The sequence below is a fragment of the Lutjanus erythropterus genome, chromosome 19 (assembly GCF_056507025.1).
Source record: "Lutjanus erythropterus isolate fLutEry1 chromosome 19, fLutEry1.hap2, whole genome shotgun sequence".
In the NCBI taxonomy this organism is placed as follows: Eukaryota; Metazoa; Chordata; class Actinopteri; order Lutjaniformes; family Lutjanidae; genus Lutjanus; species Lutjanus erythropterus.
In genome coordinates, this window is record NC_139335.1 from 21,976,516 (window position 1) to 21,989,599 (window position 13,084).

Sequence of the window (13,084 nt, forward strand, 5' to 3'; positions counted from 1 at the left end):
TGTGTTTTTTGTCAACATTACAGACCTTTTACATGCACCAAAAAAATGTAATGTATTGAATGTGAATGTATTGTGAATGTATGTATTGTAATATTATTATCAGCCATTTGTTTTCTGCTAACCTGTCCAGACTTAATCTTTACATCTCTCCCAATCACTTCATGCTCATAGAACACTTTAAATAATAAAGTGCTATATTCTCTTCTATTAACATGAAAAATGTTTACACCCACAAGCAAAAGTCATCATTGTTGATTATTCACTGTTTGAAGTGAAGTGACATACTTTCTTAAAGCGTGGGACAGAATATTATTGACTATTAACTAATGTGACTATTGTTTCTTCTGTCCACTCTACAGTGTATTGTAGTAAGAGTTAATGTGCAGTGTGTTCACTGCCCTCCAGTGGCCACAGTCAGAAATTACAATATCATCATTGATACCTTGAACACCTCTCCACTCCTCCGCGTCCTGCAGCTGCACTGATGCTCTCTGCTCCCTCTTCAGTGGGGATGAAATGACAATTAACAGCAAGAGGACTTCTCAGTCGCAACGGAAACACCCTTCTCCTGCATTTTCGATCACCGAAAAACCGGAAATCCAAATACACTATTGTAAATCATTTCTGTGTTAGGATGTCGTCATCTGAAAATGCTGAGTCACATGAAGGTATGTCGATTTACTGTTTTCAGGCCAAGTTGGTGATCAGTGCTGTGTCGTGCCAGCGTACTGTAGGCTACTATCCACATAAAAATATAATAATAGTAATTTAAAATATCATACATGCTATATAAAATCAAACTACCTAGTCCATAATACAGAAATCAGCCCAAATATGATCTTAAATATTTAATGTTCTCTGTTAAATTATATTGTATTCTTAGAAAATCTGATTTCAGTGTGCTGGATATTATTACTGCCAAATAATTATAAAATTATAATAATTTTAGTGACACCTTTATTCATTTTATTTACTAATGTGACTCTTTCTTAGTAATTTTTCTTTAACCTAAATTCATTACATTATTACATCTTCAATTATTTATTGTTTTTAACTTAAATTTATTACATTATAACTGGTTGTATTATTTATTGTCTTTAACTTTATCTTCTTCTAAGTTAAATTTATGTTAATACACTTAATATGTTGTTAGTATGTAATCTATCTATCTATCTATCTATAGTCTGTGGAGCATCTCCCCCTCCGTCAGAGGCTGGACCCCTGAGGCTTGTTCTGTTGGGGAGGACAGGAACAGGAAGAAGCTCCTCAGGCAACACCATCTTTGGCAAGTCCGCCTTCTGCGTCGACGTCTCCCCCTGCTCTGTCACCACACACTGCCAGAGAAAGACCTTCACGGTGGATGGGCGGAGCATCACTGTGATCGACACTCCAGGTTTCTTCCACACACAGCTGTCACGTGAGGAGGTCATGGCAGAGGTGGGACGGTGCATCGTTCTGGCCTCCCCGGGACCCCACGCCTTTTTGGTGACCCTGCAGCCCGGCAGGTTCACCCAGGAAGAGAGGGACGCCTTAGAGTGGATCCAGACGACGTTTGGGCCTGGAGCCAGCAGGTTTACAGTGGTGCTGTTCACGTGGGGAGACCAGCTGCAGGGCAAACGCATCGAGGACTTCCTGGAAGAAAGCGACGAGCTGTCTGAATTTGTCAGCAGCTGCCATGGGGGTTATCACATCTTTGATAACAGCGAACAGGAAAAGACAACAGGATGCCCACAACAGGTCAAACAGCTTCTGAAGAAAATAGACAAGACTGTGATGGACAACGGAGGCGGTTGCTACAGCAACGAGATGTTCAAGGAGGCTGAGAGGGCCATCAGAGAGGCACAAGAGCAGATTCTGGGAGAAAGAGGACACAAGGTGGAGTCCCTTCAGAGGGAGGCTGAGGGCAAAGTGGATCAGGGACCAGAATCAGAGAGGAAGAAGAGGGAAGAGGAAGAAGAGGCCAGGAAAAGGGCGGAGAGGCTCTTCTGGTCCGAGCTGGTGACAGCGATGGGGAGAGGTGCAGCAGAGGGGGCGGGGATCATGGCGAAAGACAAAGAGAAAGGGAAAACCGTGAAGAAAGTGAAGGTGGTGGAGAAGGCAGCAGCTCTGGCAGCATCGCCGCTCTCCATCCGTTCAGCTGCAAAAGTGGTGGAGGGAGCTGTGAGAGAAGGGAGTAAAGTGTTGTATAAACACAGAAAAACTTTTCTGCACTAAGAGACTTGACTCTAACTGCTTTCAATGAGATGTCACGAAACAGTTACACAGTGGAGCCATACCTGCCAACCTTGAGATCTCAAATATAGGGAGGATTTAGAAACCAAAAAAAAAAAGTTTCAGAGGCTCGGTTATCTATTTTGGTAACTTAAAATAACAAAATAAGTACACTGCAACATGCATTTTCTAAAATTTTACTTTTAATTCTCATGAAAGAATACAGAAGAATTTGCCCCCATGGCATGAACTTGCATAAATCTTGGACATAAACTAATATTTATATCTTAATATCTTTTAAAAAGACATGGCAGATTTTGCAAAATACATGCCCCTTTCCCTTAAATCTTTGGAGCCTATGTTCAACACTGAGGAGATGATGTGTGAAAGTCACTCACTTAGCTGTGTTTTTTGACATGAATGCTGTTAATCTCTGTTAAATATCAATGCACTAGCATTTTCAGACTAGAGTTAAATTTAACGTGTGTGTGTGTGCAAAAGAAAGGTACACATCCTGGTGGGTTGCAGTCAAAGTGGATCCCTTACAAAGAACACAGCCACACCTTTGAATTGATAGAATTCACATGTTATAATAAATGTCATGTCAGAAAAAAATGGTGTGCAATTCAACTTACTGTGACTAAAACATTTGTTTATGTCAAACTGGTTAAAACACACTTACAGTATGCAATTTACCCATTTGCATCCGTGACATAACAAGACAGTTCAGTCAAGGACGCAACCAAGGAGAGACAAAAACATTTGTTTCACAAAAACATTGCAGCAGATACCTGTTCCATCTTTGGCTTCATTAAAAGGACCAGTGTGTAAGATTTAAAGGCATCTACAGTGGGGTTGAAGATGTCAAATAACTGAATACTGCTTATCTCACCCTCCCCTTACAAGCATGAAGAAGAACTAAGGTGGCTGTGAGACATGTGAAAAACACACACTGTGTCTAGAGTCAGTGTTTGGTTTGTCTTTTCTGAGCCACTGTAGAAACATGGCGGCTCAACATGGCGGCCTCAGTGGAAGAGGACCCACGCTCTCTGTAGATGTAACGGCTCATTTCTGCCATATTGTCACCTATATCCTACACACTGGGCCTTTAATTTAAGACACGGCAAAATGTTCAGCCCTTTTTTCTCCCGTGAGGAAAAACAGAAATATAAAAGACGACGATTAGGACAAAAAACAATATAATAAAAGTAACATACTTGGCAATATTGAAAGAAATTATTTGCACATTATACAGTAACCTATTAAGGGAGTGTTTAACATTTATGATCTAAAGAGGAAAACAATTTGTGCAAGATTAGAGGGCACAAATTTACAAACACTATATAATATTTGTCATTACTGTAAATCATCAGCCAAGACTCACATGAAATTCTGGGCACTCACAGTGTTCCAAGGGATATTATAGATTATTTGAAGTGGAGCTGTATGACAAACACCTTCAAAGTTATTACCTACAGTAGATGATGGTCAGCGCGTCCGCAATTTGCAGAAGCAGTATGAGTGTAGGAAGCTAAGCAATGCACTGGTGTGTACAAGGTAAGCAACTAAATCTATTTTTACCATCCTAAGAAAATTACAAGTGTAAGTGCTTTATTTAGAATATTTTCACTGCTTTACCTTGCTGTCCGACAGCCTTTTCTGACAGAAAACTGCCGTTATGTTTGCCAAATACAGCTCTTCTGTGAATCCGAACTACCCCTTTAAAACACCAAAGTCACGCAATAAAACAACTAATAGACTGAGGCAGCGGTAGACCAACAACTCCTGTGTTCTGTGAGGTAAAACTGCTATTTTTTCCAAAGGAGTCTGGTGGCTATGCAGAGAGCTATATTTGGCTTATATAACAATGGTTTCCTTTCAGTAACGGCTGTCTGACAGCAATCTAAAGCAGTGAAAATATTCTAAATATAGTTTACACTTAAATTCATACAGATTTTTTTAGGTGGCTAAAATACATTTTGCTGTTGACCCTGTCCACAGCAGTACATTGCTTAGCTTCCCAAACTGAGCATGCTAATGGCCATCTAGTGTAGCTAATACACCGACTATAGAGAAGTACCTCATACAGCCCCACCTCAAACAATCCAAACTATCCCTTTAACTAAGGAAACACTGGGTTTGTATCTGAAATGCAAGAAAACGGAAGCTGCTTACAATCTACATGAGTGCTGTTCATACAGTAAAAGCTACAGCCAACCTCATTTACAATTCTGTTAATTTGACATTCTGACACAACCAAAAAGGGGAAGTGACAGCAGAAACACACTGCACACTGACGCACTGCCCGCTTACATTCGGCGCCCGTGTTGATCAGTGAACACAGGGCGCACCGTGGTCCTCCTCGTGATCTGCAGCAACAGTTTTACCATCAGCACTATTTTTCTGTTCCCACACCCCGGAAGCAAATCTGGCATGAAAACATACAGATAATATACTTAAACAATATAAATGGTATATGTGATATAAATAATCTGATTCTGATAAATGATTTCCAACTCCTTACACCCTCTACTTGCTGTTCTGCTGGAGTTTCAATTTCCTCGATTTTTTTCTCCACATGCCGGAATATGATGTTATGTGACAATCTATATTAATTAGAAATGGTATCAGTGCTGTTTGTGGTTGCATTTTTGTAAATTATGTACTTATTTCACATATTTGTCGGTTTTGTCTACAGACAGGGAGACAGTCAAGCAGAGCAAGATGGAAGGAGGGTCTTCTTTTTTATCCAAGAACACACAAAAAGCTTTAAATACGTAAGATTATTATAAATATAAGCTTCCTCTGTGTTCAGTCTGGCTGCTGCTCATCCCTAAACTGACATATCACAGGGCTTTGTGGCGCTTCAGCATGCAGTGTGTTTCTGCCGTAAAGACAAATACACAGTTTCCATAGTGTCACTCACTTACAGGAATTTTAGTTCCACGTACACATCATGGACACTTGCTAGTGTCACATTTACATCTTTTGCAGAAAAAACCCAAGCACACAGAAATATGCACACAAACACACGTACACATACAGACTCACACAAGAAATACCAATCAGACAGAAAAATCCATTTCTAGAGGCGCACTCATTTTGGTCTACAGAATTATGTCCGACCATTAGTCCCATTGCTAAATACATGTACAGCTGAAGGGCAAGGAGTGTTCAGATGCTGAACTGTGGCAGGCACTGGTGGGTGGCTGATCAGCACTGATGTTTTAAACAGGCATCGGCAGGCTCATCTTTCCTCTTCCTCTGAGCACTGCAGACAGGACAAACAGGGAGAAGGAGGCAGGTATGAAGAGAGAGTTTGTGTTAGAAACCACAAAATTTATCTTGTACCACATTACCAGGTGAGCTCACATCACTACTTCCAGTCACCCAAACAAATACACACTCTTTCCTTTAACTGCTGCCAAGAAGGACATCCTTATCGACCAGTAAAACAGGATTTTAAAATAAACACAAACCAAATCAGACCTCTGCACGGTCACAAGTCTCTACAGCCAAAGTTCTTACCACAATCCCAATCACTTTTTCTTTTAACAAGTCAGTAAGTGTTTGGGAACTAATGACACTAAATGTTGAAGTTTTGAAAGCAAAATTCTTTTCCCTTCTTGTTTGAAATACAGCTTCGGTTGCTCAACAGTCCACATGTTGCTCCAAAACCTCTGTGTACTTTTCATCCTCAGTGGGGCCTTCACAGATGTGACAGTTTTCCCATAATGCCGTGGGCACTAACACACAATCGCAGATGCTGTTTTGTGAACTTTACACTGGTAACAATCTTCTCCTCTTCAGTTCAGAGGACACAACGTCCCTGATCTTAAATGAGGATTCATCAGACCACAGCACACTTTTCCACTTTGCGTTGGTCCATCTCAGATGAACTCGGGGCCCAGAAAGTCTACAGTGTTTCTGGATGCTGTTGATATATAGCTTTCACTTTGCATGGTTGAGTCTTAACTTGCCTTTGTAGATGCAGCAACAAACTGTACTTACTGACAACAGTTTTCCAAAATGTTCCCAAGACCATGTAGTAATATCCTTTACACAATCATGTTGGTTTTTAATTCAGTGCTGTCTAAGAGGTCAAATGTCACAGCCATTCAGTGTTGGCTTTTAGCCTTGCCCCCTATGTACACAGATTTGTCTGGATTCTTTGAATCTTTTAATGAGATTATGGATTATAAATGGTGAAATCCTAAATGTCTTTTCACAAGTAGTGAACCTCATTCACCCCATCCTAACTTGTGAGCGATTTAATACAATTGAATACAAGTTGAAAAGGATTTGCAAATCATTGGATTCTGTTGATATTTACATTTTACAGTGTCCCAACTTTTTTGGAATTGGGATTTGTAAGTCATTCCCTTTGTAACAGCCTTTACTCACCCCTTGTGACATAAAGGTAGAAGAAATCACAGTAGAAAATGGTCTGCACAACGCCAGACACCACGGCAATCTGATCGAAGAAGCCCTCTGTGTGGTAACGCCATACCCAGTTAGCAATGTAAAGGGCTCGGTAGAGGCCAAGGAAGAACAGGTAGTGGGTAGTGATGGACTCTGCTTCACCAGTCTTAGTGATCATGAAGAGCTGCGGCATTATGGCCACTGCCTCTAGGAAGATGGAGAAGGTCCACAGGACCTGGATGGAATCAGAGGGAGGGAGACAAGTAAGTGAGAAAAGAGGGGCAGTCTATATGTGAAACATCAAAAACTGAACGTAAGCACTTTCATACACAATGTGTGATCTTATGAGACAATAGCTTTTAAACTTTTCTATACCTGGACCCAGATTTTATTGTCTGAATGCTTCCTTACCTCCATTGGGGTAAAGGCATAGTTTTCTAGGAAGGACAGCCCGATGACAGGCACCAACAGGAACTCCACACGGAATGTGTCGTTTTCAGAGTCAAACGTGTTCCTGAAGCGCATGTAGATCAGGTACACAGTTGCATAAGACAGAGCCAGGAACACCACCTGAGAACATAGTTGAATACTTATTATTGGCTGTAAAAATTAATGTAAACACTGTGAATCACTGTTAGTAAGTAAGGTACGCAACCTGTCAGTGAACTGAAGTTTGGATTGAGCTGTATGAGCTGATGTGTGTGTACATGTGTCATATAGGCAACAAAATTGTGGACTTTAAACTAGTTCAGTGGACATAACATTTCTCACTGAGGACAAACTTAAAAGGACAGTTCACCCCCAAATCAAAAATACATATTTTTCTTTTTACCTGTGGTGCTGTTTATCCATCTAGATTGTTCTGGTTTTAGTTGCTGAGTTTTGGAGATATCAGCTGTAGAGATGTCTGCTATCTCTTGAATATAACCAAACTAGATGGCACTCAGCTTGTAGCGGTCAAAGTGCCAAAAAATACATTTGAAAAAAACTCAACACCAATATCTTTTTCCAGAAATCATATCGTGATTACTCAAGATAATCCACAAAAAAGTTTCATGCGGGAACTATTTTCTTTTTACCCAACTATACCTGCCAACTGTGTCACCACACAGAAGGAAAAGTGCTTTGTGCTTATGACAGTGTGAGATGTAAACATGGTGTTTTATAGGCTGCATTTTATGCATATATGATCATTGTTCTTAATTCAAAGTCCACATGAAACGGAAATCTGAGTGTGTGTCCTGTAAAAACAGGCTGCTAGTGTGAGGCTTGTCGCAATAGCCAGTATCGCTGCATGAGCGTCAAGGCAACATCCCCCAGCCACACAGCTACAGACAGCGGTCCACTTACCTGGCCGAATCTTCCTGGTCTGGGATCTCCCAGTGAACATGGTGAGACAGGGACTAAACACTGCCTCTGAGACTGACTGAGGTTTGGCGACAGGTAATACAGTACAATAGTGATTTTCTTGCTTGGTCTGGCCCCTGACACCTCAGGACTGAGTCAGTCAGCAAAATTTCCATCACAAATATAAATACTAACTATTTAAATGACCTCAGTACTGTATTCCCTGTTGGACTTGGAGGCTGTGTTCAGTCCCAGTCCATTCAGTCCATATGCTCCGTGCAGCTAGCATTAGCTGCTGAAACAGTCCATTGTAAAATGCCTCATGCATAACCTGTTGTCACTTTATCCAAAGTGGATAAACTCTTGCCAGTGGGCCTGTAACCACGATATTTTGAGGACACAGAGCAAGGTTGAAAAAAACATCAATGTGCCATACTGTTGTTTGCTGGATAACTAATGAATCTATGTAATGTATGTAATGTATCTCTGCACCACAAAAAGTTGAAGATTGATTGATTGACAGGTGGATGTCATGATATGATTGTTTGAATTGGTTAGTTCCAGCTTAAGCACCCGTCATATTTTGTTTTACAGGAAGAAAAAAATTAATATATTTTCCATGATTTAAAAATGGACAATAAAGTTTATTGGCAAACTGTAAAAATGTCCTGCCTTCATTACACATCTTTGTGACAAGTGTTTGATATTGTTTGAACACATATGAGGCATCACTGAATTATCAGCCAATGTATCAACTTTTTACTCCCTAATACTGTTATTGTATCAGCCACAAATCCAGTATCAGTCTTGCTCTAATCTAGAACTACAGGTAATAGGGAAGATATGTTTTTTTGGCTTTTGAGGTAAACTGTCCCTTTTATCATTCTAACTTGGTGCCCTAGCATGAACTTTAACTGTGTGTGAGCTACACTCTTACCTTCATCACCGTGTTGTAAGCAGAGATGACGACTGTGAACAAGTCGAGGTACCGGGTGGTGAAAACAAGCGCAAACAGCACCTGAGACTTCCCAGAGATGCCTAAATAGAAAAAAAAAGAAAACATAAAATATGTTTAATCACTCCCTAATGTGCAAAAAAAAAAAAGCTGCAGACCCCAGCAAACCACTGCTCACAGATATGAGAAAAAAATGTTCTGTTTACTCAAGGTTTATGATTCAACATGAGGCTGGATGATATGGCTTATAAATAATATCTCCATATGTTTAAGATATGCCACAATATACAATATATCTCTCAAATAACAAATTTTCTCTAAAATAACACCCTAAATTTCCAAATAGCGCAAACAGGGCGTATTGCTGTAGATTAGGGATTAGTGGACAAATATTGTGAAATGTTTGACCTCAATATCAATATTGAGGGTGACTATTGGTGCTTTCACAAAATATTAAAACTGAGATTTCTTTAAAACTAATGATCATTAATGTGGATATAATGACTAAGTGGGCAAAAACAAATCATAGAACAGCTAGAACAGTCTAGTAAATTCAGAAAATTACACCACTATACAGTATTTAAAACACTTTTGCCATATCACAGTATGAGGCAATATCCAGTCTCACATCACGATATCGATACAATATCAATTTACTGCCCAGCCCTAATTCAACAGCTATACATTACATTTAGTTAGCTGTAAGGATGCAGCCTGCTGTATAATAGGTGGAGCAGGCAGCAGATTGCTATGTTAACATTGCCACGTCGCTTCCACTCGTGCAGAACTAGTCTCCATAACGCAAATACCCTTCATAATGCAACAGACTGATATCTGCAGAAACCTTTCACTGTGTATTTGCACACTGACTCACTGCTGTATCTATGCTCTTAAGTTATAACTGCATGCATATTGCCATAGTGATGTCGGTGTCGGTGTCAGCCTACCAGCACAGGACTTGGACCTCCATATCTTCAGCAACAGGATGATGATAGCCACCAGATGTGACACGTCACCCGCCAGACGAAAGATATTCATTTTTGTTTATTTGACGCCCCAAAAACAAATCCGCTACACAACTCCTTAAAGGCCTCAGGGGACAAGGCAAGAGTTGTTTAACCTCAAGAAGCCAACACGCTCTGAGTGCGAATTTAAAAAAAGCGAAAAGACGAGTTTAAAAGCTAAAAAGAAGCTAACGGCTGCACAGTGAACTCCGAGTGCTCGTTGGCTCGTTATCTTCCAGCATGTACGTAAACAGATATGTTGTCTGTCTGTCTAACTGTTGGGTCCAGTCACAAACTCAGATGTATCTGGAGCTGTCTGAGAGGAAACTTGTTTCAGAGGAGGTGACGTGGCTGACAGCTCGCACAGCAGCATCAAGCTCGGACGGAGCAAACAAATACATCCTTTTCCGGTTCTGGTTTTTCAAAGTAAAACTCGCATCGGTCAAGACGCGGTCTTCTACCAACACTTTGCCACGAGGATATATATATCTGACTTGTTTTATGATAAAGTTCATTAAATATTTGACGTTGGTAAATAATGTAAGTTGATTCGTTATTTTGAAATATGTTAGTGTTTTATTTTGAAGGCAAAATCCCATATTTTCCGGTGTTGACTTTCTATGGCTAATGCAAATGGGAAGATGTGGCTCTGTTGTGGGATATCCTCATGAAGTAAAGGCCTGATTAAACAGCAGATGGCGACAAGGTCCAGGCAATATGGAATTAGAACACCATTCTTTTCAATACGTGCAAAACAATAAAAAAATAAATAAATAAATAAAATAAATTTCCTTTTTTTCTTTTAAGACAACTCAGACCTTTGTCTCTATGTTGCAGTACCAGATACATCTTGTTTCTTCTGTGAGATTTATTAGGAATATGTAAGGTGACAAACCAAACTTTGCCATTTTATTTTCCCAATATTAAAGGCACAATATGCAACATTTTCTCAAAAGAAAACAATGTGTCAACTTAGATACATAATCCTTTTCATCACTAATGAGCCACTAAATGTGTGGTGGTGGCTGTATCTGCCAAGATCCTGCCCTCTGCCTGTGTTTCTCCTTATTTTGCTATGCTCAGTACGCTTTACCAACCCAAAAACATCAGAATTTGACATCCTGCGAATGAGACACAACAACACACAAATACTCACAGTTTGGGTTGGGTTGATTGTTGATCCTCATTGTGTTATTTCGTGGATTGGTCTAAGCCACCAACCCAAAGCATATTTGAGGACCTTTGAATGAGGATCAACAATCTACTATCTTTCTCCAAAATCACTTACCCTGCCTTTAAATTTCCACTGTGTAAGATTTATGGGGATTTATTGACAGAATTTGGCAGAAATGGAATATAATAATCAGAAGTATGTTTTCAATGCTAAATAATCTCCTGAAAAATAAGAATCATTGTATCTTCGTTACGTTTGAATGTGCTGTTTATGTCTACACGATGGCTGCCATGTCGCATCTACATGTTTATATGGTAGCTCAGAATGGACAAATCTATCACTGTTTCCAGATAGGGCCTTTTGCAGTTTTTCATGAGTTTCACGGCAACTGCAGGTTCGTCCACACACGTGGAAGCAAAGTGAGATGAGGAGTTTGCAATCTGCAAGCTTACCACTTGATACCACTAAACCCTGGTCACTGATCCTTTAAATACAGTCTTGAGGTATGTTTTTTTCCCACTTTGGTAGACTTTACTTCCACTGTGTTTTGCACTGCCATATTTTAACAATAGCTCAGAAAGGATGAACGAAATGCTGGCTCTAGATTGGGCTTTTTTTCTTGTGACTTTTGTTGCCACTGTAGATTCTCCTATATGTTTGGAAGGGGAGTGTGAGATGAGGTCTTTGCAATTTAAATCTGTACACTTGTCTTGTAAGGTCTAAATGCTAATTCAACTCCCTCCCCACACTGTCAGGAATAAAATTATGTGGGTGAAATACTGAATCATTTAGCCTATTTACTTCTTATTTATTAATTTAGCTGGTTTAAATATAGCTTATTTATTATTATCATTGTTGGGGGCATTTTTATACCTTTGTCAGATTGCAATAGTGGATAGATGACAGGAAACAAGAGACAGAGAGAACAGATTTGAATTACAGACATAAAGAGTTTATAGTCTGCATCTTAACCCCTAACCCACAGGGTTTGTATCTAACAGACTGTTTATAAAGATTGACCATCCTTTATATCCAAATTAAACATGTCAGTGTTCTCCTCTAACTTTCTCTGAATCTCAAACATTCATCTTTCTCCATCTTGTACTCACATCTTTGTTTTGAGTCTTCTCTTGTCTGACTAGCTGTTTCTATTTGTGTTATTCTCATTTAGATGAGACTGAGATGAATTTTTAGAACAAACGGAAAAGTTTTTCTTGAATGCAAATGGTAATTATCTCTTCAGGTAAATGCCACAGTCAGGCAGCCATATGTCAGGCATTTGCCGCCTCCAATTTATGATGCTAAAAGAATCTCATGCCAAAACCTTTTTATTCAGTGAGGGCTGTACATGTACTTTTCAGTGTTTTAAAATACTCTCCACCTCTCTGTCTTCACTGTCTTCTGACATTTCAACTCCACTTGCCTCCCTATACTCCTAATACTGCTATCTGAATCACTGTCAAAAACTAAAACCACTCGCCCTCCATTTCTCATCATTCAGTGTCTCCCTTCAAATCCCACCTACTCATTCATCCTCCCTCTTAAACCACAATTTGCAGCTGAATTTGGGCATCACACACATCATTCTCCCCTGCATCCTACTCTCGTGTTTGATGCACTAAAAATCAGCACAAGGCACCTGAGATTACAGAGGAAATGCTTTCAGCCTACTTGAAGTACATCCATGTGTGGTGGTGCAGAGAAGTGAGGGGGCACCGCACACCAACGAAGAGTACACAGCTTCCTTAGACACCCCTGAAGCATCCAGCACAGAGCCGGGTCCCTCTTTCTGTCACTAGGTTATTCAAGTTGAATATTATTCTTGAACAGGAGTGCTCATATTATCTGAAATCTGATATGTCAGACAGTAAGTCAAGAGGAAGAAACAGACAATTATACACAAAATATGCAATAAAACTCTGCTTTATTTGTCTGTTGTGGGTGATTTATTCCAGACGAATGTACTGTAGA

General features: G+C 39.9%; 2 protein-coding genes across 2 annotated transcripts; one reads left to right on the top strand and one right to left on the bottom strand.

Annotated features, from left to right (window-relative positions):
* Positions 1-448: 448 nt before the first annotated feature.
* On the top strand, positions 449-4,715 carry LOC146309795 (GTPase IMAP family member 7). Its single transcript, XM_084743962.1, has 2 exons — positions 449-668; positions 1,184-4,715. The coding sequence occupies exons 1-2, from the start codon at positions 635-637 to the stop codon at positions 2,212-2,214; spliced, it is 1,065 nt and encodes a 354-aa protein (XP_084600088.1). The 5' UTR covers positions 449-634; the 3' UTR covers positions 2,215-4,715.
* Positions 4,716-4,931: 216 nt separating this feature from the next.
* On the bottom strand, positions 4,932-10,309 carry kdelr3 (KDEL endoplasmic reticulum protein retention receptor 3). The gene is made up of 5 exons (XM_084743963.1): positions 9,883-10,309; positions 8,918-9,018; positions 7,045-7,203; positions 6,616-6,868; positions 4,932-5,482 (listed from the first exon to the last, which is right to left on the bottom strand). The coding sequence occupies exons 1-5, from the start codon at positions 9,971-9,973 to the stop codon at positions 5,439-5,441; spliced, it is 648 nt and encodes a 215-aa protein (XP_084600089.1). The 5' UTR covers positions 9,974-10,309; the 3' UTR covers positions 4,932-5,438.
* Between the last annotated feature and the right edge of the window lie 2,775 nt (positions 10,310-13,084).